Below are 25,161 nucleotides of genomic sequence, written 5' to 3' on the forward strand. Positions count from 1 at the left end.
GAGCACCTTTCCAGAGCAGACTGAAGGTAACCTCACTCCTATTACTGTGAACCCAAAGATAGAATATTTTTCACAATTACAAACACATGCCATGTTTACCAGGACACACCATTTTTCATGTAAGAGACCAGAGTGTGGAATGGGCCTACGCTCTATTTTTGGATGTACTACCATTCCTGGCTGCGGCCCAATTGGCCTTCCGGATTGTTCCACACCACCACCCATGCGTTCAGAAGCAAGTAAAACTGCATGAAATTGTGTAATCAATATGGAACTTCTTAGAATGGTCATTTAAATGCTGGTTGGTAAAAGAGATCTGAAGACACTGTGGCTCTCCAAAACCAACATTCAGCTATGGTTGAAAAGCGGAATTCACTGTGCTTTAAAAAAAGGACACTAAAGGGCACACTAATATGGCATATATAGAGGGGAACTCTGTTTCCTGTAACCCCTGAAATCAAGCAAGCTTGCAATCCCGAGCATCTGTCCAGCATTCTCTCTAGTCTCCTCTTAGCACAGCCGAAGAATGCAGTTATTCAGTATATTTATATTTTGTCCATAGGGAATGGAGATGCAAGACCAAACAATGTGCTTGAAACATTTTAACATTTTCATACCCACTAAGGGAAGCCAGTATTTTAACACAACTTAATCTTATGCATTTAGATGATTTTTGATCAAATAGAAAAGCTCTTTTTTTTTTAGCTATGTAAAAAAAAGAAGCTTTTTTTCTTACATTTATGAGATTAGATTTCAATTAGATTGTTCAGCATAAACAGCTTCAAATGCATTTCATCCATTTACATCACCATGATCATTGAATAAATATTATTTACTATCCTATTGTATTTTGATATTTTTTGTCTGAAATGATTTTTCATTGTGAATGTCATCAGACACATTTCCATTCGTTTGTTGCACTGTGGTTCTTGAATAAGCATAATTATTCATGAATTTGAAAGGACAAATCTCCAAAATGAATGTAAAAAAACATCAGTATTGACTGAATACAAAATGTGTCATTTTTAAAATGGAATAATAATAAAAAACTGGTTAGATTGAAAAGATGAAATCCCATTTTGTTGATCAGGGTGTATGCTGAAGCACAAGCCAGGTGTAAAAAACCATTTAAAACAAAAATATACATTTTAACATGAGAAAAGTATAAAATAGTTTGAGCTACTGCACAAATCTTCCCAAAGCTTATCAATAAAGTTAAGGTCATGGAATCCTTGCATCACTGCAAGAGAACATTTCCTAAAAATCTCTAATTTATTATATTATTAAATATTGTCAATTCACATCCTCCAGTAAAGAGGAAATATACATTCATTTAAGTAACCACTTTTCCATTTTAATTTAAACAGCAATCCAGTAATCGACAGTTGGTGATAATATTCAAATTCTCATGTTGATGATGTATAGGCCAAACATAAAGCCAGCCCAAGAACAATGTTAGCAATGAGAAGTGAAGGTTTCTTTCCTCTGGTTTATCCTAACCATAAACTAAATGTATATTTATAAATACAGGTAAGTGGTTTGAACCAAAGTTGCTGCTTCAAGAGAGGCAAACTGCATTAAGACCTTGACAGTGTAGATACAAAAGGCACACTACTGCTGCCCTCTAGTGATTTAACTGTGTAGTAAAGGAGAAATGCTGACTGTCAGCCTGATTGGTGTATTTGGGGATTTTTGAACAGTGGACTACGGGCCCTCTACAAGGCATAATGCCCAGAAGATTAGTGGTGCCGGCTTAGCCCAAAGTCAAACCATGTAGCTGCAAACACAGCGTTAATGGGTTCACACTATTGTCTCGCAAAAAGAGTAGTGTTTGTGTTTCATTTGGATAAAGTGCAAGATGCATGTGTTGTTTATGAACAAAGCATTACTAAACACATAGACAGGCACTCATGTCAGATAAGATAGGACGCACATCATGTCAGGATAGAAGACCAGTGCACTGAACTTATGTGTGATCTTTCTGCTTTTTACCCATACAATAACAAAACCCTTCTTTCTCACCCACTTCTATTCTATTATTTTGGTTTATTGGACCAACCAATTTTGAGTGTGATAGAGGCAATAGAATGGGTAGTGAAGAACTAATCTAGATCATTTTCATAGAATCATTTTTACAATCTTTGATTGTATAAAAATAATTATTGGATTAGTATTCCGACTGATCAATACACCACTAGAGGGCATGTTAAATCCACAGGCAGGATATTCATTGAATTCTCAGATTACAATTTGCACAAATGTCACACTTTAAATAGCTCACAGCTTCCCCAAACACATCACTGTATTTTGCTAAATTTCCATATTATTATTTTTTTGTGGAGAAGCACTCACTGGACAAATATAATTCATTCATAGCTCAATAAATAGAAAAATACAATGACAATGCACAATTATAAAAGGAGATTGAATAACTAAATAATCCTATTGCCAAAGGATATTTCCTCTTGGCTCCAAAAGTGGTGAACATTACTGTTAGTCTCAGGAACACAGTGCAATACCACCAAGAATGTGCGGAAGTATACAAGAAAGGAGATGAGAGAACAAACAAACATTATACAAGACAGGGGATCCTACCTTAGTGTGTTTCTTGTGTGTGTGTCTTACGGTCAGCATTGAGGATTATAAGTAGAACTACTTTCCTCATTCTCATGCGGTAATCTAACTGTGTATATGCAGTGCAGTGAAAAAGCATTTGCCCCCTTCCTGATTTCTCTATTATTTTGTATTTTTCACACATAAAAAAAAGACTATTCAATTACTCAGTAAATCAATGAAACGATAATTTAAAAATGTGTTTCGTGCGTGCTCGCATTCCCTTTGTCTAATACATTTCGTCTAAAGATCTGAAACCATTCAGTGTGACAAATATGCAATAGAGGAACTCAGTGAGGGGGAAAATACCACGGCACTGTATGCCTAAAATTCCATACAGCTTTGCTTGTAAAGGAAGTATTTCAATTAAAATAAAAACAGGTTAAAAACAGAGAGTCACTTTTATAGGCAGCAGATAAAGTAGGCACACAAAGTTCTCAATAAAGAGCTGTATAAGCACTATAACCTTTAATTATCTAGCAACAATCTGGATTCACAAAATTGCAACACAATGCAGTAATCAGGTGTTAGAACAGCTTTATTGAAACAATGAGATTCTTCTTTTCTTCTACAAGCAACTGTAAAATACAATCCCGTCCACATGAAAACAATATAGTTGTACAAAGCCAACCCCATTGTTCCGTACCAAGTTATAGAAAAAAATTATCTCATGGGGAGAAAAAAGTGCAGATATTACTCACTGAGGAGTTACTATGGTAACACATAGGAGTTTAGGTTTTTCGTGTTTAAATCACAGCTTCATTGTAATGGCCTGAACAAAAAAGAAACATACAGCACCAGTGACTCACATGGAAGTTCTGATTATTTTCATCTGGAACCCCATTCTGACATAGACTCTCAGGTCCTATCAGCCAGCACTGCATGCAAACAAGGCACAAAGATCTCCAAAGATAGGCAACTTCTCTACTGTTCACTGTCCCGGGTCTGGCCAGGTCTTCTCTCTTTCCAACATGTGTTTAACATGCTCACACATGCACACAGAAGAGCAGCAAGGCCGTGCTCTTATTTTGTACTGATGCAGGCACTTGAAGTGCCCAGGCGGCACAACCCAAAGTAACATAAGGTTTTACCATCGTCTAGGTGTGACAGTCTACATTGTTTTTAACATTCTTTATTTCTATTTGTTTCTCTTTACACTGTTCACGACAGAGCGTGTTTCAATCTTCTTGAGCAGGGGCAGACAATCAAGGTCTACCCGCATCAATGGTGAAACTATTAAATCGATAGCAAAAAAATAAACTACTTTAAAAAAATCTTTGAAAATACAAAACGAAAATGTAAAAGTACACTTTGAACAAGTGATTTACTGATAAAAGCCTGCGACCTCTGGTGTACATCAAAAATGAGGAATCATCGTGAGTCCGTCACATTTTCAAAATGAGGCTATACAAAACATTTATTTGCAAAGCACCATGGAAGGACGGTTCAGAGTCCCCACAAGTGTGTATAGACAACTCTAAACCTAACTCTAAAAAAGAAAAATTGAAAGCAGGTCAAAACTGGACAGACTCCATGGGCATAGAATTTGCAACAATTAGTGGGGGATTCCTCTTTCGAATAGGAACAGAAATGGGCCCCTCTTTGCAGTGTAACTCAAATGATTTACAAAGGTTCTGCAGTACACCAGAGGTTTAAACAGGAGTATGATGAACAACAAATATCATCAAGTTAGGACTCTTCAACCCTGGTCATGTAAATATACAATCGAACCACTAGCACACAGAATTGAGAGAAAAAAAAGCTATGTCACAAAACTGCTTGGCTGGATCAGGTGCTTAGCTGGTGGATGGGGGCGGTTAAACTGTGATGACACTGCGCAAACATAGACCAGGGTTGAATGGCCCAAAGCAAAGTGTTTAAGCCTACATCTATTTCAGCCTATGGTTTATGCCCTAATATGTTTGTTATACATCAGAGTACATAGCTTATTCAAGTTCTGAAATGTGTCTTCCAGCAAAGTTACTAAGAGACATGATTACCATCTTAGATTCCATGGGGGGGGGGGGAAAGCACACGGTTTCTCCACAGACAGTACAGTAACAAAGCACGTGACGGGAGAGGATAGTGAAGTTGTGCGATACCATGGGTATCCACCATTTTCTCTTTTTAAAAAAGCACAGCCTGTAATTCTACTAATACTGAAAAAGGAAAAGGGTTCAAAAATCACAAGAAATACAAGTACAGTATTTTGCTACAAATTTTCCTAGTAAACATTAAAAAAAGAAAAAGTACAGGACAAAAAAAAAAAAAGTGTATGATTAGTCTCCGCAGTTCTTCTTCAGTAGAAATATATACATTCATTACATCACAGGAGAAATAACAACTCCAGCAAAGCCAAGGTAGAAGGAACATTTCAAGTTTGAATCTCACCCAAAAGGGGCAGTTCCAGATTTTTCATTTTGCGATTCTCTACTCTGGGGTGTGGGGTGACTTTGTCATTAGTTTTCTCTTCAAACAGGCAGAACTTCAGAAGATGTGTAATATCATGTTACCACAGCCCACTGCCAAATAATACACAATCATGCTAAGCATTTTAAGTGTTAATCTGCCATTATACCAAAGCCATTTCTGCAAAACAAGTTTTGTAAACTGTTGGCCGAAATATATATTAACAAATTTAATTTTAACAAGTTCAATTAAAGACTCACAATCTCATTGGGTCTGTGAGGACAATACGATAACAATGGCTGCTTGCATTTCCTCACCAGAACAACTTTGTTAATACTGAATAAAAGCATAAGCAAGTAAGCACTGAACAGAAGATTGGGAATTGGTACATTGAATCTAAATGTATTTTACCTAAGCAACTGCTCTTAAAGTCATTGTGGTGCTCCGTGATTCTACTATATCTTGTATCTCTGTGATTCTACAATAGAGCAAAAATGAGAGGTTTTCAAATTCTTGAAAACTATATAAATGTGCAAAATATTGAAAATAAAACAGGATTGTGATTTTGAGGAGCTGAGCTTAATCATGTATGTATTGCTACTCTAATAAAATTAGAGTAAAACTTTAAAAAGACGATGAATATTGCACTTAAAATGTCCACCAATCACACCAGAGCAGGCAAAATAGCTTTGTTTTTTGTCATAAAATTAAATGCATGAAGTGCACACTCATGTTCTCATGTGTTTTAGTGGCACAACTATACTTAAACTACTGGAAACCCAGGCACCAGAGACAGGCCAAATTTTCACTCTGATTAGAATGTGAGATGAGTTGTTTTTGAATAACCACCATTTAACTGCAACAAACTACCTTTTCAGGACCAGCTGTATGGATGTGCGGTCCACAATGTTGGACATACCCCTGTAATAAATGGGGTTAACAGAAGGCAGCATGGTAAGGATTTGGTAATGGTTAAACAAACGGTGTGAGCTACTGCTGGAACACCAAGCATCTGGGGGAGGATGCTCGGTGAACAGTTCTTTGATTTTAACTGGCTGAAAACAGACTGGGCGTCTGTCTCACAGTCTGTCTCTCACTGTGACGACAAGGTCTGCCTTCTAAATACTGATCTCTGATGAGCCACTTTCTGAGGCCTGGCCATAAATCAGCACTGTCAAGGGGAGAAGGAAGTGACCAAGAATGCAGTCTGCTGCCTACCTATCTTAGGCACCGCCCATCATCAGCAAAAAGAGGAACTTCAGGAAAATAATCTTTTAATGCTCCTAATTCAAAATTTGGCTACACTGCTGGCAGATTCTACAATAAACTAGCAGGTACAGGTGGAAGTCTGGCCATCTGATACAAGGCAAGAATGAGGATTGATGGCTTTGTAAATATCCTATTCCTCATTCCGTGCCTGCTTTACAATGGCCAACCTTTGCTTGAAAGGGCTTTTGTTTTTTTAATGACTTTCACATTTTTCCAAAAGCTACATATCAAGTAGCCAATCAATAGAAATCTCCCTGACCTTTCACATTAGACAGCCCTGTTGCGAAATAAAAAGTAAAATTATATAATGTTACAGGGGCCTCTTAGCTAGCTCTGGAAATAGTGGCTTTTCTGGGTTCTTCTCTTCCGTATCCCATCTTTTCTTTCCTTTAGGAAAAGGTTAAGAGCCACTGACATTCTCTGGGTTTGGGGGTTTATTGCACCTAAACATGCCGAGAGGTGGGGAGAGGTCAGGTTACTCCAGCCTCGAGGCACGCTGTGAAATACAGACACAGAGGGGATGGGGAGGTCTGGAAACACAGCCCAGGGGAGGGAGGAGGGCAGGAGAGCAGGAGGTCTCCTCCGCTCAGGTCATGTAGCGGGTGATGGCACGCAGGGCGTAGAGGAGCTCGGCCTGCATACGCGCCTCCATCAGGAGCAGGTTCACATGCACCTACAGCCAGGGAGGGGGAGGGAGAACGGGTCAGACACAGCCGGCCAATCACAGAGCCACACCTAGAACCATTTAAAGAGTAGAGGTTTAGATTGACCAGTTAAATACATTCTAATCCCATATTTGTGATCTTACACCTTAAACCCATTATGGACAAAAGCTGCATATAGGAAACCCATAGAAAGGCCTAGGAATCACAATGCATTTAAATTTTGTTCACAGATTATATGATCAAATACAACGCTGGCTTCACATCCATCTGTTAAGGCAGATGTAAGGTGCAGGTTGCATTCACCCATAAGGGGTTAAAGGGAAGCAAGCTATTAATTTACAGCAAAATTAAAAATACACAGAACTGTAAAACAGAACAATAGACCAGCTTTGTTTTCCTTTAGGCTGGTCTGCATTAAAATGAGTACAAAGCGGATAATGAGATTGAAGTCAAGATTTAACTCTTTCCCAATTCCCTGCTTTTATTGTACCTGTAATGAGGTATACACAAGTAGTGAAATATTCAGTATATCAAAGAATTTAGAATAAGACATCCTCACATAAAAAATAGCGTTTTTGGAATGAGACTTCTGAATGCAGAAACACAGAATAGAAGAGATGGGCTGTTCTGCTAATGTTTTGTTAACTACAAAGACATGAGTCACTATGAGTCATGTCATGTAGGAGTCGTTCTTATCTGAATTCTTAACCCATCCGGAATGCTTGGCTTGATGTGCATGTGTGTCACAGATCTTCATCTTAAGGATGTGTTGGTGAGTCAAAAATATTTGGCACTTCTTCACTCTTTAAAAGAATGATTGAAAAAATATTGCAGAAAGTAAAGCAAATGCACAAAGACTGTGGACATATTCACCACGTGTCAATACAGTGAAAAACATCTTGCATGAAAAAACTAAATTATTTTACAGTCACTCATGGAAATGAAATGGAAAAGCACACACTAGTTAGTGCACACCTGTGCAGCATTTCATTTGGCCTATTGTCAATGCTGAATTTGGAGTAAAGCCCACGTTCTCGCATTACAGTAAATGCTCAACTTTGGGAAAACAAGTGCCAAACCAGGCGTCCACCCCACCCCACCACCATGCAGCGCTAAGTTCCGCCCTCCCCTCACCTTCTCAGAGTGGCGGAACTGGCGCCAGTAGCTGTCGTACATGCGCCTCGTGGTCCTCTCTGGGTAGCAGGTCACCGTCTTGATGTACACCTTCAGACTCCGCTCCAGAAGCTGGTTGACCTCCCCATAGTCATAGTCATCATATCTGGTGCAGAGGGGCAAATCACACTCCAACTCTTACGTCCGCACAATTTCATTTGAAAAGATAACACGCGCACACACGTACATTCACATACATACACAATCACACACTCGCAGTCAGAAGGTACAGGCAGGAGAGCCCACACCAGCACACATAACATTAACCCCGCACCACTCTCTGAAGAGAGGAGACCGCAAGCGGAAGAAGCGAAAGAGGTGCTCTCACCTGATGCCGTACATGCAGTGCACGTAGTTGAACAGGGCCCGGCGCAGCATGGTGGTGTCCACATCCTCGTGAGTGGCCATGTTGTAGTAGGTCAGGTTGTACACCGTGCGGAACTTCTCGTCCAGGAGGTGGCCAATGTCCGAGTACAGCCGGTTGACCAGTGAGAAGCCGTGATCTTCCCAGGAATAGTCCTGCCAAAGCAAGAAGCGCTGTGAAGAGCAGCTACGGTAGCACAGTCCACAATTTTAGCAATACCTGAGTAATGTGTAAAAAGCCCCTGAAAGCACCAAGAATTTTTGACAACAAGACTGAGGAAATACTGCTTCTGTATGAATGGCTCCACGCGCCCTAACCACTCAGACATCCTTCATCCTTCTAAGTTCTACAGAAGTGACAGATTTATTTTATCGTCAATACTACTGAACTCAGGAGTAGCATATAATGTGCACTGCTAGCTAACCATACAATATTACATGAATACTTAGAAATATATCCTTGGCTTTTTTTATTAGATGGAATTCAAGTAGTATTTCCTCAACAGTATAACAGCAACTCTCTGCTGTAGTCTACAGCTTGGTGCCCAGCAAGCCACCAGGAGGCTTTAATACAGCCATGAGAGGCCTCAAATGACACAGCCTATGACTGTAACTAGAGATGTCAGGGCTGTGGGACTGTTTACCACAGTCATGCAGGAGTCACATCTGACTATACTATTTCAATTACACCTGAAGCCACTATGGGGGTGGATCACTGACTGCTATTTAAGTTCCACAGTTCATCCAAGTTCTGGCCTGCCAGTGGTGTTGCTTATCTGCACTGTGACTTTCCTGTGCTGTGGTTCACCTGTATTCTGGCTCACCAGCTTTCTGCCTTACCTGTATTCTACCTAACCTGTATTCTACTCCACCTGTATCCTTGCTCGCCTGTTTTCTGCCTCACCTGCATTCTGCCTCACCCTTGCTCACCTGTGCTCTGAAGGTTGGTGGGTTGTCCTCTCCATGCCTCGCAAAGTCCTGGTAGCCGAAGGTGGCATCCTCCACAAAGCGAGACACTTTTGATGATGGCACCACTTGGTCTTGGAAACCTGTTTGAATTCAACATGTCACATCAGAATGAAAAAAAAAATCCACATACTGCTGACCAATTTGTTCCCGCCCATAAACAACACAGCTAACCAACTGCAACAGATTCCCATCACTGCTTATGCTACACAGGATGGCGGCATCGCCATTTCCTAATGATAAAAAAGTGCCAACTCGAAGCCTTCATTTTGAATGCAGTTACAGCAGCCCAAACAGATGCGGGCCATTCAGCTGTATTACCCAAGGCTGGATAAGGGGCTGGGGTGGTCTTCTAATGAACACGACCGGCTCAATTGAAATGTGCCCGAAAGGCAAAAAAGGGCAGCCGTGACGCAGTGTCTGTCACAGAGGAGCCGGCGGTTGCACAAGCACATCTGCCCACCTGCCGCACAGACAGGGACGCGACGCAGATAAAGAGGTTTGCGGAGTTTCGCAATCCCGCGGCTCCCGCGGGCAATGCGCCGGCGCCTGGCAACGGCGGCGTGTGAACTGGGGCTGGCGTCCCCCGCCTCACAGCGCTTCAGCCGCAGATAAAAACGCAGTCGGACCAAAACGCACACGAGCGAAACGCCCTTCATACCCCTCCGAGAGCAGACCATCTACCTGAAGGAGAACACAGTGTCCTGATTCTGCCAATACTTTAAAGGTCCTATAAGGAACCCAGTGTTTTCGGTCAATTTATCTACAAGAAGGTGTTTGTGTGGTACCCGAAGCAATCATTATCCAATTTTACATCCTCTCATGAGCTTTACCAAGAACAGGCTGTTCTAGTGACTGTCCTTAAGCTTAATAATGAACCTCAGTTCTGATTGGCCGGCTAACTCCATGAACTGAACACCGAGAAATGTCATTTTCCACAATATGGGACCTTTAATAGAAGATTTTCTGGATCCTAATAGATCATGCTCAAGCACAAGATCTTATTTTGATGCCAATGTCATGCACACAAAAAAGATTTGATCTTGAGAAATGAATGAACGAACGAACGAACGAACAAACAAACGAACAAACGAACAAATGAGGGGAAAAATGAATGAATAAACAAATGAACAAATGAATGAATAAAGCAGAATTAGGTGCATACACATTCTGCCCTGTGTGTTTATCCCTGTGCTTATCCATTTTGAATCCTGCTTGTGTGCGCGTTTGTGATGTCTGTTGCGTACAATTGCACACTTGCGTTCGTGTGCGTATAAGCATGCAAATGCATTTCCAATGGCTGCGCATCTGCGGTCAGTACCTCCAGACCCCACTAGAAGGCTCTCCTTCTTCTCCTTCTCAAAGCGCGTGGCCATCTCCTCCTGCGAAGCCTCCTCATCCTCCCTGTCCTCCAGCAGCCTCTTCATCCTCTCCATCAGAGCCTCCAGCTCGCTCACCGAGTCCGCCGTCTGAAACGCAACGGGTACGGGTACGCCATCAACACTGACCCTGTACCCCCGCCAAACAGCAGCAGCAGCACCACAGCCCTGTTCTAATGACCGAGGTGCAGAACGGCCAGCGTGTCTGCGCTACGAGTAGAGTAGGCTTAAGTTATAGCCAGTGACCTTTGACATCCCAGGGCATTTCTTCCCGAAGAGTATCTAGGCGACCATGCCAAAACACAAAGAGACCATTGCTTGTTCTAGCAGGATGAAGGGGCAAGGTCTGGTCAGAGGTGCGTGGGGCTGCGCAGTGTCACGTCTTACCCCAAGGGAGGGACTGCTAAACGGGACCTCCTCCAGGCTGTTGTCATTGGCCAGGTCACACGAGCACACGTTGCTGACTCCCATTTGCTGGAAAGTGTTGGTGTTCTCCCCGTCTGGTTCGGGGTTGATGCCACTGCCAAAGACGAAGCTGGCCAGGGCGTGGAAATGGGCCAGAAGCACGACTGCATGGACCAGCTCTGCTAAAGACCAGCTGTTCTCTCCCGTCTTCACCAGATTCTACAAGTGACATAGGCAGAGAGGAGAGAAGATTACATTGCATTACATTATTGGCATTTGGCAGACGCTCTTATCCAGAGCGACGTACAGTTGATTAGACTAAGCAGGAGACAATCCTCCCCTGGAGCAATGCAGGATTAAGGGCCTTGCTCAAGAGCCCAACGGCTGTGCGGATCTTATCGTGGCTACACCAGGATTAGAACCACCGACCTCGCGTGTCCCAGTCATTTACCTTAACCACTACGCTACAGGGCACCCAAAACACAATGAAGGTGTTCACTTGCTCCAATCAATGCCGTCATTGCTTCATGAAGTTAGTGATACGTCGCATATTTTTATGATGTAATGGGAAGGTGTGAATCCATAATGTGTGCGTGTTACCTGTATGTGGTCCTTGGTGATGAGCCAGGGTCTGTGCGCCAGGAGCTTATTGATCTCGTTGAGGTTCCTCAGCCGCTGGGGAGCGTACTGCAGTCCGTTGAGCCACTCCACGCACACGCCCATCTGGTAAAACTCCTGAACGTGCATCTTCACCAAGAACGAGCACTGGTGCCTCGCCGCCGCCTGGGAAGAGTCAGAGAGAGCTCACTGCCAAACGCCTGCCGTGCGCCACACTCCCTCTGAGCAATATCAACAAACTGACATCGGCTAGCAATTATCCTTCTTCACCAGATAACTAAACTAAACAGGACGTCATAAAACGTATTCAGCATGAAAAATTATCGGCATGAATTTTATTTAAGAAGCTACTGATAAGTAAACCTTTGGCGAGCTGTGCAAACAGCACGTCACGCGGGCAGCGACTCACCATGATAGCGATGTAGTGGCGGTAGTGCAGGGGCAGGGGTCCGTCCATCCGCAGCAGGTAGAACTGGCTCCTCAGGAAGGACTCCAGATAGTGCGGGTGCAGAGCCATCACCTGCGTCAGGTGGTCCACGCGCCCGCTCGTGGAGTACTCCTCTGCCAGCAGCAGGATGGTGTGGCTGTCCACGGGCGTGGCTTCTACAATCTGGAGACAATGGAGCTATAGCATCACCTTCCAGGGAACTGGAAAAATCTTTTACTTTATAGGTTTTTCAGGGTGACTTGAATGGTTTACCCTTGACACATATGTTTACTGTCCTTTTATAAGAGTAATTCCGGTCAATTGGATTACAGCTGGTTACACTTACACTTTGGGGTTGTTTAAGAAATTAAATACAACTGCTTCCTTGTGCAGTCTGTTTGCTAACTGTGTGCTTGGAAGCTGAAACTGAGTACTTAATTAATGTGTAGCATTAATGTGTAATGACTGTTTAGTTTCTAAGTAACAGACAAAAGTTACAGAACATGATGCATGGGATTCAGGAAAGTGGTGAGAGAATAGGTGAGATAGAGGTATGGTGAAAGAATGGGTGAGATAGAGGTGGGGTGAGAGTGGATAAGATAGAGGTGGGGTGAAAGAATGGGTGAGATAGAGGTGAGGTGAGAGTGGATAAGATAGAGGTGGGGTGAAAGAATTGGTGAGATAGAGGTGAGGTGAGAGTGGATAAGATAGAGGTGGGGTGAAAGAATTGGTGAGATAGAGGTGAGGTGAGAGTGGATAGGATCGAGGTGGGGTGAAATAATGGGTGAGATAGAGTTGGGGTGAGAGAATGGGTGAGATAGAGAAGGGAGAGAGAGTGGGTGAGATAGAGGTGAGGTGAGAGAATGGGTGAGATAGAGGTGGGGTGAGAGAATGGGTGAGATAGAGGTGGGGTGAAAGAATGGGCGAGATAGAGGTGAGGTGAGAGTGGGCGAGATAGAGGTGAGGTGAGAGAGTGGGTGAGATAGAGGTGGGGTGAAAGAATGGGCGAGATAGAGTTGGGGTGAGAGAATGGGTGAGATAGAAAAGGGGAGGAGAGAGGAGGGGGTGAGACAGAAGGTGATATTGCAGATGAGTGAGTGAGAATGGAGATAAGCCAGCCGAGTGGAACTTACCTCATTCTCTGGAATGAAGGAGCTGGGGCCACTGGTGAGTGGACGAGGGACCTTCATTCCCTTTTCCTGTTCAGAACAAAAGAGGGAAAGGGCTGTCAAAGCACGGAAAACAAGGTGCTCAAAATTACACTTACAGCCCAACGTACTTCAGACAGCAGTAAATCAACTGTAGATGACCTACTTTGAAACACTGTACATTACCTTAGGTATGAACAATAATGTCCAACAATAATCATACAATATTTCTGGATCATGGTTTTAGTCTAAAAGCAGCATTTCAGTGGGGAGACTTGAAACTGTTTTGAGAGATTATGGAAGTCTTACACCAAAGCTTAAAGTATCAGAAATATCTGCCTCCCACAAAGGGACTAGCACTAGGCTGAAGTCTTACTCAAATAAAAAGCATATTTTTTGCCAAAGCTGACAACTTGGCAAAATATTTATCCTGGGATTTCTGGCCTCACAAGGGCCTATAAAGGACACCATGATAGAGCCTAGCCATTAAAGTAATCATAGATTACATACTGCAAAGCAACTTATTCACGTAGAACTACAGGAACATTGATCAAGTATTACTTGTATGTTAAGTAGCCTACAGTAGGCTATGGGACACTGCAAATCGGTCAAAAGAAGACAGCCCAATTCAGCAAAACTTAGAAACAATTTCTAATTTAGAGAAGGGCAATCTCTTCATGTCCCTGTGACTCACATAAAATATTCATCAGAGAATATATTTTTTTAAACGTTGCCTCCGGTGACAAACATTAAAAGGTATGCTAAACTGCACTCAATTACAATTAATTAGCCACCTTAGGTCATTTGAGATAATGTAGCTAATGAAAAGATACAATATTGGCTCAATTAAATTGTAATGATTTCATTTCTGATAGATATATGAACCACAGCCTTAAAAAGTAATAATAAAAAACATGTTTGAGGGTGAAGTATTGCTCTTTACACTTTACATTACATTACATTACAGGCATTTAGCAGACGCTCTTATCCAGAGCGACGCACAAAGGTGTGGAGAATAAAAATGGCGCAGAGCAGCTTGTCAGTTGGTCAGGTGACCCTTTTGGAGCCAGCAGCCTGGTGAGCTCATCTCCCTCTCGCCGTCACGGAGACAGGGTGTCACAGGACTCTCGGCAGCGCAATAACCCCGCCAGCCTGCTAACATTTCCAGCACAGCAGACTGTGTGCACATTAGCCACAGCCATGACAGCACAGAAAGTGCAGAGCAAAGAAACCTCCATTACTCACACTTCATTTTACAAGTGGGTTAAACAAGGGGCATCTTACAACACGCTGCCATTAGACAGCGTAGGGACGAGTCTTTCCCACACTACACCTGGGCCAGTATTTTTGGGGTTGTATGTCAAATCTAGAGCGAATTCGAAGCCTGAGCGGAACATTGCTGACGCTCTTTGTAACACTTTCACATGGTTCTTAATTTTACACTCTTGTTTTGCATACTTTCCTGGACATCTGGGGTTTATTGCAACTGTACAACATGCAGCAGCTGCTAAAATTATATGCAAAAAAATAAAAAGGTACAAAATACATAAACAGCCCAAAGCAGTGAAATGGCGGGCTGTTATATGTGTGACTGAAGTGGAAAAGACAAAACAAGACTGTTCTTCAAAAGTGTGTGGGGTGAGTGTGTGTGTGTGGGGGGTGAGTGTGTGTGTGTGTGTGTGTGTGTGCGTGTGTGTGTGTGTGTGTGTGTGTGTGTGTGTGGGGTGAGTGTGTGTGTGTGTGTGTGGGGTGAGTGTATGTGTGAGGGGTGAGTGTGTGTGTGTGTGTGTGTGTGTGTGTGTGTGTTTGCACGTTCGTGGGATACAACTGCTAGGAAAGCTATGGCCAGAGATTAGGCGGATGGGACAACAAGTCTTGTGCCAGGCATATGGAAAGTTACAACACTTTCCCCTTCACCATATTCACACCACTGGTGTGGACCAATGGCCTTGTGCCTCAGGACTTGGCAGAGCATGAAGATAGCAGAGGATAAGGGCACTGCTCTGCTTCACTCTGCACACAAACACTGACCTGTTTCAGCAGAGACCAAATGTCTACACCGTTTCTGAAACACCCCTGACTTATACTCAGGGGTTAAAAAGGCCCTTTCCTCCCACTTTTCCTTTATCAATACATCACACACACACACACACACACACACACACACACACATACACACACATACAGAGGCACAGGTACAAGCATACACACATACAGACACAGGCACAAGCAGACACACAGGCACACACACACAGGCATGCACACACACACACACACACACACACACTTATAGGCACAAGCATATACACGCACACAGGCACACACACATGCACACAAAGGCAGGAAGACTGAGGAAGCTGTACAATAATCACAGGCTCTGTTGTTCTTTGGTTCTGGTTGTGAGAAAGCCACTGTTCTTAGTGTCCCTACACAGGCAGATAAACTCAAAGAAAGGCAAACGACATTGTTCCCGAGCTGAAACAGCAAGGTTATAAAAACATGCCCTGATCTGGGTCAATGTTGCATTCTGAATCTTGAACGAAGAGGAAAAGAGAGGTCCTTACATCTAAGGAAGTGTCTTTCCCTAGGCAAAACACAAAATAAAATGACAAATCTTACATTCCCTATTTTTCCCCACACACGCACAGTATAGCTTCTTATATTGAATTTCAGAGATATTTCTGCCAGGGCGATGACATTTTACAAGTTATCATAAAGCAGGCTGTAATAGTTTTAAAAACAACGGTGTGATCACCAATACAAGCCTAAAAAATGCATAAAGATTTTATGGACACAAATTATTTCAACATTCTTTTATAACAGTTGACTATCAATCAGGAAGTCATGGGGAATCAGCCAGAGTATAAACAGATACTAGGCTTACATTGACTGGAAAGACAGGATTGACTTATGTGCAACAGTTGGGTCGCTGTAGCTCCACCCCACCACAGGCAAGCACAGATATGAAGACAAACTCAATGACCCTGTTTACAAAAAAAAACATAACCTGGGCCTTCACCGTTATGGTGGGTCTGCTACCACAGGTATGAGGGCAAAAGGTATGAGGCAGGGAAGAGATCTGTAGGTCAGTGACTCTTTTCAAGTGTTTCTCCGTGTTTGTGTTCCACAAATTCTTGCACACACTGTACCATTAGTTTGAAGAATCTAAAAGAAAAACACCTCAAAATGGACTAATTTTATAATCACTCGGTCACGACCACTTCATAAAAAGAGTAAAGTTTATTTATGTAAGAAGTTGAATCTCCAGCAAGCGCAATGCCCAGCATGGATCAACCCACCAGACCTCATTCTACCATCCAACCCAAACAGGCTTTCAGAGAAAAAAAAGAAAAAAACCTAGCTGCTGCCTCCTCCTCTATCCCACTCAAATAAAAACACATAAAAATCTATGTCCCGGAGACTCCATGTTGTAGGAAAGGCTACCTTGTTTTTCTGCTTTGCTGTCATTCCCAAATAACTGAGGTGATAGTTTAACTGCCCCAGATTAAATTCCTAGAGATACCGGAGGTTTCGGGTTGCAGAACTGCACCCCAGATACAGAGTGTCCTGTGTAGTCTGGCCACCTCACCCTGACCCTTTCCTTTTGAAGAAGAAGAACCCCATCAAATATCTCAGCATCTGCCCTCTCCCACATTCAGTGACGCAATAGTTGCTTGTTTTTCATTCTGAGTTTGATACAGAAAACACGGGACAGACGGCAGGCTGAGGTGAACTCAAAAACACTGATAAAGAACGCAGCTCTGGTTTTATCTCCTGAAAAAGCTTGCAGTCTCTCAGCCCTCCCTGTCTCTCTCGCTGTCTCTTACATCTGAACTCATCAGTTATAGCCCAATTAGCGCAGGCAGTCCAAACTCCAGTTGGAAAAACACTTCGGGACAATGCTGGGCTTTGTTGCTGCTGCTGTTGCAGTCGCTGCCCCGGCTGCTGTTGTGTAAATGGAACGCCATTTAAAGAGCAAAGATGGCAGAATGGACCGGTGGGCCCCGCCAGCAAAGGAGGACCGTGAAAAACAAAAAACGGGCATCGAGAACAACCCTGGTGTTTTTGAGCCCGGAGACGTGCGGCGATTCACCAAACAGGCTGGGCTGTTTGCAGCCCGGGCTAACATGTTTACACTGCACTCTCTCCTCGGCCAAGTATCCCAGAGTGCTTCACTCAGAGGGAATCAAACGCGCTATTCCCTTTGGAGATTCAACTCTGTAGGAGGTACGGGTGAGGAGGAGGGAGCCTGTTTACAACAGTAAAACAGTCGCAGTGGGGGTGGGGGATTGACGTGTCTGGGGTAAATGGGAGGGGGTACACAGTCTCAAAAATACAATTTAATGGGAAAAAAAAGGCAGAAAAACAACACACGAAAAAGATCAGGCACAGCACTGCAGAGAAACAAGACTCATACACAAGTCTTCGCCAGCTTATCTCCCAAGGGTGACACATTAGCATGCGCAACCACAAAATCACATAAATCAAGTCTCTCCCCTCCCTACCTCTCCAAAGTGGAGTTTCTACAAGATTGTTGTTTTCAGGCTGTGCGGAATTGCGAGCCTGGCTGGGGGCCAGCTCAGAGTCACGTGACTTCAGTGGAGTCAGCTTTCCAACCAATCAGGGCCTGTCTGCCGCAGGAGTGCAGACGCACAGGCCAGAAGCCCTGGGCAGAAGCGTCATACGCAGGAGTTTAACAGTCCAGCTGAGGGAAAGGCTGGTGAACCTGGCCCTGACCGGCCTGCTGTCAGATGGGGAGGAGACCCAGGAGGAGTGTGGAGGGTCAGAGTGCCCTGCTCAGCAGGCATCAGCATTCAGAAGCACAGGTGCAAAACTACAGCTACAGCTGGTCTGAGCGAGCCTTCAAACCAATCTGCATGCTGTGTAAACAATTTGGGGCATAGAAATACTAATTTCAAAAAAGAAAGTAAAACAACCCTTTTTACTTAAGTTCTTACACAAGGGGACCAAATATTTCTGTCAAGTGAAAGGACTGAGGAAACAGTCAACAGCTGTGCAGAACGGACATGTTTTCACCCGTTTCAGCCCAGAAACATTTCCAACAACTCCAGGGGGTTGAAGGATAAAGGAGACCAAAGTACAGTGGATGAGCAACAAATGTCTCTCCTCTGTGCGGGCAGGGGGCAGGGGGCAGGGGGCAGGAATGCAGGAGATGCTGGGGAGGGTTAGGGCCCTGCCTGTAACAGCACAGGAGTTATGTAATCCTCATTATACAGTCATCTACCAAGGGCCCTTCACAGGGGGAAAGGGGCTCAACTTGAGCATTAACACATACACTGCAAAACCCCAAAGATAAGACAAAGGGCCAGTTTCACAGACATTGATTAATATAGTCATAGACTAGATCCTATTTTGAATGGAGACTATCCATACAAAAAACTGATTTTCTAAATAAGACAAAAAGATTGCCAAGGAGGTGATACAGTTAAACCTATTGCAAAATTTGCCAATGGGGTAAGACAATTTCCCTTAATTTCTTAAAACAAGTGAATACTTTCTACGAGAGAGGAAAATAAGCCTTTCTTGCCTCATTACAAGACTGAAACACTTTAAAACAGGCATTTTTTGTGGTGTTTGAATATTTTATTTTACGCTATAAATAATTGATAAAGTCTATCATTAGCTTCATCATCCTTAAACCTCTTAACAACAACCATTGTTAACTGGAATTTAACAGCCTTGATCAGCCTGACTTTAATCAGTGAGACAATGGAGATGAGTGTGCTGAAAAGGCATATTCAACCATCCACATCTATGGCCTACCTATGCAAATCTCATCAGATAGTGGCTGCCTTGAAGGCCCCAGATCAAAAATAATGTTGGCCACAGAGTCACTCACAAGCCTCAATTTCATTGGCTTTGTGCATACAAAAAAAAGTCTAATTCACCTTTTCACACCATTAACTACTGTCCACTCTAATTACTGCATAACACCAGTTACCTAACTGTTCAGAGCAAGTGCTGAACATCCTGGCTAATACGGCCTTGGTTTTTTAACCTGTGCTGACTGTAAAGTCTGGTATGTATAGGCGAGACATGTGTCTGTTTTAAAAACTCTGCAGTGGATATATTTTATTACTATGTACCAACATAGTATTGTTTCTGCTAATGACAATTTGTCAGTGAATCTACTTCCTTTCACATTGTTTCTAAGGCCGGCACAGAATTGTCACAACAAACAATGAATAGGCGCCACTGAAGATATGAATTGTGCTTGTTCTATCGCCAATCAGATTTTTTTTTATTTTTTTTATTTCAAGTTTACTTAATAGCAAAAAGTATACTGCACATGTGCCAGGCTCAAAATCCCATTTTCACATTGTCCTGTGTAGGCTCTCATGTTCAGTCCACACTTCCCTTAGAAAAACTGCCACGGAGAGCAGAGAGGTGGACCAGCCTGAACCTGGGCCCAGTTAAACCAAACAGGCAGGACTACATGTTCTGTAGGCGGGGGAACGCGCTATGACTGTCACACACTGTGCAAAGACAGTGGTGCCACTTATACCCATTGTGTGCTCTTAACCATCTGAGCTCGGATGGGACATCGAAATAGGTGGAAACCGGATGTGCCCTACAAAGTCACCGCGGCAGCACCAGTGGAAACTCAAACAGCACTCCAGGAGGGCTCAGGCTCCCCGCTCCGTGCTGCTATGGGACACACAAGCATATGTGTGGTTACGTAACAGGCCTTTATTTGTCCTTTGTACAAACAGACGGACAATTTCCTGTGAATTAAGTATTAAGTAGATTGACTGTAAATCCAGAAACCTCGCTGCAACCAGGTCGGCTGTTCAGGCCCTTTCCATCACGGTTGCATCCTGGGTATTTTCCTTTTCTTGCAGCAGGTTCATTGCAGCTATCGCCGCGACAGCTGGTGGAATGAGCTGACAGAGAAGTTTTCCTGTTTGCGGTTGAGCGCACAAGAGAGATACAGACGGAGGGGTATTGGAGTCGTTTTATTAGATTCATTTGAGGGGAAGACTCTGGAAGCTTTAAAGAGCAGGAAAGCAGTATTCTGGAGTCGGTTAGGTACTGAATGTGTCACCACAGGGTGGCCGCTTGAATTATGAACATGATGTGGCAGTTAAGCCCTCAGCAATTTAAAAAACACACAAAAAATGACCAGCCATAGCTGTGTCAACTTGAATAAAGGCTACTGCTAAGCGAATTACCTAAATAACATAACAAATGAAGCAGTTGAATGCCATGCTGTAGCCAAGTAAATAACCATAGACATCCAGCTCTACAAGAGGGCAGAAGCATGGTTAGTATACAGCATGCATACTAAAATGATACACTCATTCCACAGCTATTGTGTTTACTGAACAGAAAGCTACTTTTTGACCATAGAGGCCCTCCTTTATATGATGTAGTCACCTTGTTATCAATTAATCCTGTTCAAATACAATCCCACAGTGAGTTACTATGATGGTTAGCATATGTTAAAGTGTCCTTTTTCATAAATACTGATGTTTTGATGCAAGTGTTTAACTGTAGCATCCCATTTTGCCATTGAAATTCATTTTTAAATAATTCTCTAGTTGTGCTGGTAATTCACACGACCCCTTAAAATCATATTGCTCAATGACAGTAGATTCTTCAGTGTTGTTTTTACATTTGTTTGCCATTTCCTTTCATGCAAGTGAGCTTGGCAGCTGCAGGTCCCCTGAAACAGGAAGTGGGACGGCTGGTGTTGAATCAGCAGCCTGGGCGCTCTGGCTTTCTCTGAGTTTGGCCGCGGGTCAACAGAAGGATTATATTCCAACAATAGTGGCTTTGCACAGAGAGGAGAGGGGTAAAACTTTCTATGTCCAGGAGAAAGAAAAAAGAAAATCCAACATTCAGCCAAATAGCTTCTCTTGTTATTTATTTCTTGGTTGGTTTTGCAATTTTGCAGAAACTAGAATGATCCTCTCCCACTACAAACTTCATTGAACAAATTTGTAATTTGCATTATCATTGCCTCGCTTTTGAAATCTTGTGTTAACAAAATAGTTTTCTACTGCACCTATAACAGCCTTTATTTTCTGTGCAAAAACAGGGACCAATGTGCAGTTTTGACTGCAATTATCTGCACAATGAAACTTATTCATGTATTGATCAAAACAAGTTAGATGCCTATGGAGTTTGTCCCTACTGCCCTCCCCAATTATATGGGCTGTGCATTCCAGCTATTTTCATTTCTGTGTAAATGAAGGCATCTCTGGACACCACCTTTTTATAGAACACTTTCACAAGGACTTTGCAACCCTCAGCTCCCTACCCCCAACTACAGGACTACGAAAACAAGTCAGTGAGCACAGGAACATGACCTCACCCTGTGCAGCCTACAGATATTCTCAGTGGCTGGAAAACCACAGACTTACCACAAGGGTATCAAACACTGATAACGGAACGAGGTAATGAGAAGATAATGACAAATCTTTGACCAATTCAGCGGCAGGCATATAAAAACCCGGTCAACCATGACAATCATAACGTGTGGTAAATGTTCCACCTCTATATTGTTTACGGTGGGCACTTTAAAATAATTAGACATAAAAAGCTTCAAAATTTACACAGGGGTTTTCAGCCTAATTTGTTTTCTGTCTTACAAAAAAAACATTAATGAATGAAAAAGCTGATTACAATAACCATTCTGTTATTTCAACAAGCAGAATTAAAGAAATGGCCGACTTCATGGGTCCTGTTCTTGCTCACCAAGACCGCTTCTTGGTGAGCCCATCTGAAATGCCCACCATCCTCGGCATTTTGCATGTGTGACAGAACTTTGGACTATGGATAGGGGGTTCCTGACCCTCTCAGACCTACATTCCACACTGCACCTCTAAATGCCATCCAGCCACTTGACTGACCCACTGACACCAGTGGGACCCAATGAACAGGTCCAATAAGCAATGTGCATAACTGTTCATATTTCAACATTATGGGCTCTGTGGTCACCTTTTGCGATTAATGACCATTGTAACCCTAGTGCCCCCAATTGCTCAGTGACAAAGAGCTTGTTTAAAATAAAAAGAGATAATCCTGCCTGCACTGCTCACCCCTTGTGAATAGAAGTGTACCCTGAATAAGCGGGCAATGCGTGTCCAGTATGAATAATGACAGCTAAAAACAGAGCCTGGCAGAAAGAAGAGCATTTCCACCCCCACAATTTTACAAGTAGCAATACACACAATATTAACAATTAGCAAGCGCCACCAGTTAGATATGTCTCAATGTCCAGATGTTCACTTTAATTATAGAAACTCAAACCCATGGCAAGTAGCGTAACACGCAGGTCCTGCAGCCCCAATTACGCAGTCATTTTCACCAGCGCAAGCTGTTTTTTCCAGCATTGCTAACGTAACTTATGTACCTATTCTTCTTTTAGGATTGCCTGCCAGAACGTCTGCAAAACAAGCGAGCGACTGTGTTAAACCCCCTGCGCCCACCCAATACATTTTGAAAAAAGTATTGATACCGCAACATCGGTGTTGCTTTCATTGACACCAAATAAAATAAAATAAACATCTAACAAGCTATGCGAGTCGCAAATAAATGCGAACAACAGGCAGATGTTCAGAGTTGGCAATGCAAAATGCGTGCATTCACAGGTTCACAGCGTTAATTGTTCGACCAAATGACTGGTTTGTAAGCATTAGCTACCATAGTCTAGCTAGCTGGCTCTGCGATTCTGATATTATTCCGGCGCTTGAAGAACCGTGAAAGTTTATGAAGGGCACAACATTACATTTTCTTGTAATTAAGGGCTGAATAAAATAACTATGTGTCACGATAAAACAAAATAATCTACTGATTCAATGCTTACACATTCATCGGCAGGAATCTAGCTTGCCATTTATCCAAGGCAGTTTCCAAACTAAGATATAAATGATAAAGCAATATGATAGTTAGCCAGGTGAAATAATATTCGACATTGAAGTTGAAGGACAAACTGAGCTTGGTACAGTACCTTTTTCCTGATCACTTTTTGACAGTTGTTACAGATGAGATAGGAGTTGGTAGTAGAGAGAGAGTCGGCACTGACATTCATTCTGGTTGCTGGCGAGAGAGCACAAATTGAATTGTTTCAGCTGGAGCCGATTGAAAGGCGCATTTTCTTATTACGGAGTTCTGGTAGACATTTCTGGGTGATATTTGGTGATGGGGCTTATAGCTGTTATTAAGAACGAGGCCGGTTGTTTGACGGCTGGTTGAGGTTCCTTCCTCTGCGCTCTCGCTCCCCACACAACAGCACTTTTCGAGCTGCAAGTTTCCAACTTTAGTCCGAGCAACATGAAACACGCCCACCGGCCAATCGCTTGGCTCAGGGGGCGTGGTCCTGATTATGGCGACTGTACCGGTATGTAAACCACTGTATTAAACGATTATCTCAGCATTAGATACGGGTATTTTTTATGCGCCAACTGAAATACCACGACCAGAGCTAATTAAAGTCATTAATAGGTGATGCATATCATTCTGAAATCATACCGATTCTTCTGCTTGAATTCTAATGATTCTGGCTGGCTACATCTCTATCTCATTCTGACCTTTCTTAGCATAATGTCTGCATTTGTGCTGTTTAATGTTTATGCAATTCTGATGTCTGTGAGTTGGTTTTATACATTTATGTTGTGAAATTATCTGATTGTCTTGGTGAATGATAACTCTCCTCCCTCACTCTGTGTTGGGACCCCCAACAGAGAGAAGGAAATATATTTATAGTATCCTTTGAAGATGAAGAATATAATAAGTAATGAAAGACAATACATTGTGCATGATTCATATTCCTGTTTTGTATGCTTCCCTGCTGTTTGAAGTATAAGAATCAATTGTATATGCTTTTACATTAATGTTAATAAAATGTAATGCAAAAATATTATTCATTTTTATTCATTATATTAATTATTGGGTATTGTTGGTATTTTATATCAGTGTGTCCTTTGTGTAGATATGAGTGTACATTATGTGTCTGAAAACAGTTATTTGCAACAAGGATGGCTGTTATAAGTTATATGGCAAGATTCCATAAATATGTATTCTGTATGTTGTCTGTATTTTTGCTCTTGGTTAGCGTAGTTTAGTTGCATTTGTGCTTAAGTGATGTCGGCATTATTGCCTATATAAATCAGGTAAATTGGCTTTTGTTCTCATTCATTGTAGGTTGCTCTGGATAAAAGTGTATCCAAAAATAATGTTATAAAAATATAAAGTACGGATTAAAATATCATTTTTACACATTCATTTACTTTGTCACTACCATAAAGCAAAACCACATAGTTTCCAACAAATTGAAAAACAGTGTTTCTCTGCCCCTAGAGTTTTTCACCCAGCAACAACATGATGTCAGCAGAAAGACTGTGTGACCAATCATAGGGTTGGCTGTGCAGAAGTGAGGTCACAGTGTGGTATCCTAGCAATGGCTGAATAGCTGTAAAGCAACATAGTTCTATGCACTTCCTCTATTCCAACAGTACAGACCCTGTGTCTCCCAAGAATCAGTGCATTTTCCATTATATTAACTACATATTCCTGTGAGCTTATATGTTAAATATACAAAAACAAAAGCAAAGGAAAATTAAAGAAAATAAAACAATTATTTCAGGTCTGTTGCAGTCAATGTATAATTATGAGTCAATTGTTTCTGAGCCTCTTTACCTCTGTTGTTGCAGACATCAGTATTTTAAAACTTCAATAATTTAAGACCAAAAATTAGAGTA

The 25,161-nt window shown here is 42.4% G+C and overlaps 1 protein-coding gene across 1 annotated transcript; it reads right to left on the reverse strand.

Annotated features, from left to right (window-relative positions):
* Positions 1-3,133: 3,133 nt before the first annotated feature.
* LOC133108044 (sestrin-3-like) lies at positions 3,134-23,679 on the reverse strand. Its single transcript, XM_061217456.1, has 10 exons — positions 23,412-23,679; positions 13,421-13,486; positions 12,270-12,470; positions 11,843-12,025; positions 11,225-11,461; positions 10,780-10,927; positions 9,423-9,541; positions 8,458-8,648; positions 8,091-8,235; positions 3,134-6,964 (listed from the first exon to the last, which is right to left on the reverse strand). Exons 1-10 carry the CDS (start codon positions 23,490-23,492, stop codon positions 6,878-6,880), a joined length of 1,458 nt encoding a protein of 485 aa, XP_061073440.1. The 5' UTR covers positions 23,493-23,679; the 3' UTR covers positions 3,134-6,877.
* Positions 23,680-25,161: the final 1,482 nt, after the last annotated feature.

This window comes from Conger conger, chromosome 13, assembly GCF_963514075.1.
Source record: "Conger conger chromosome 13, fConCon1.1, whole genome shotgun sequence".
Classification (NCBI taxonomy): domain Eukaryota; kingdom Metazoa; phylum Chordata; class Actinopteri; order Anguilliformes; family Congridae; genus Conger; species Conger conger.

Excerpts from the sequence above, each read along its gene's own strand:
- LOC133108044 (XM_061217456.1), bottom strand. The coding sequence starts at position 23,492 with ATGAATGTCAGTGCCGACTCTCTCTCTACTACCAACTCCTATCTCATC. Across the intron at positions 12,471-13,420 it reads CCTTCATTCCAGAGAATGAG|ATTGTAGAAGCCACGCCCGT; the intron begins GTAAGTTCCACT and ends CATTGTCTCCAG. Across the intron at positions 8,236-8,457 it reads CACTGCATGTACGGCATCAG|ATATGATGACTATGACTATG; the intron begins GTGAGAGCACCT and ends CCTCTGCACCAG.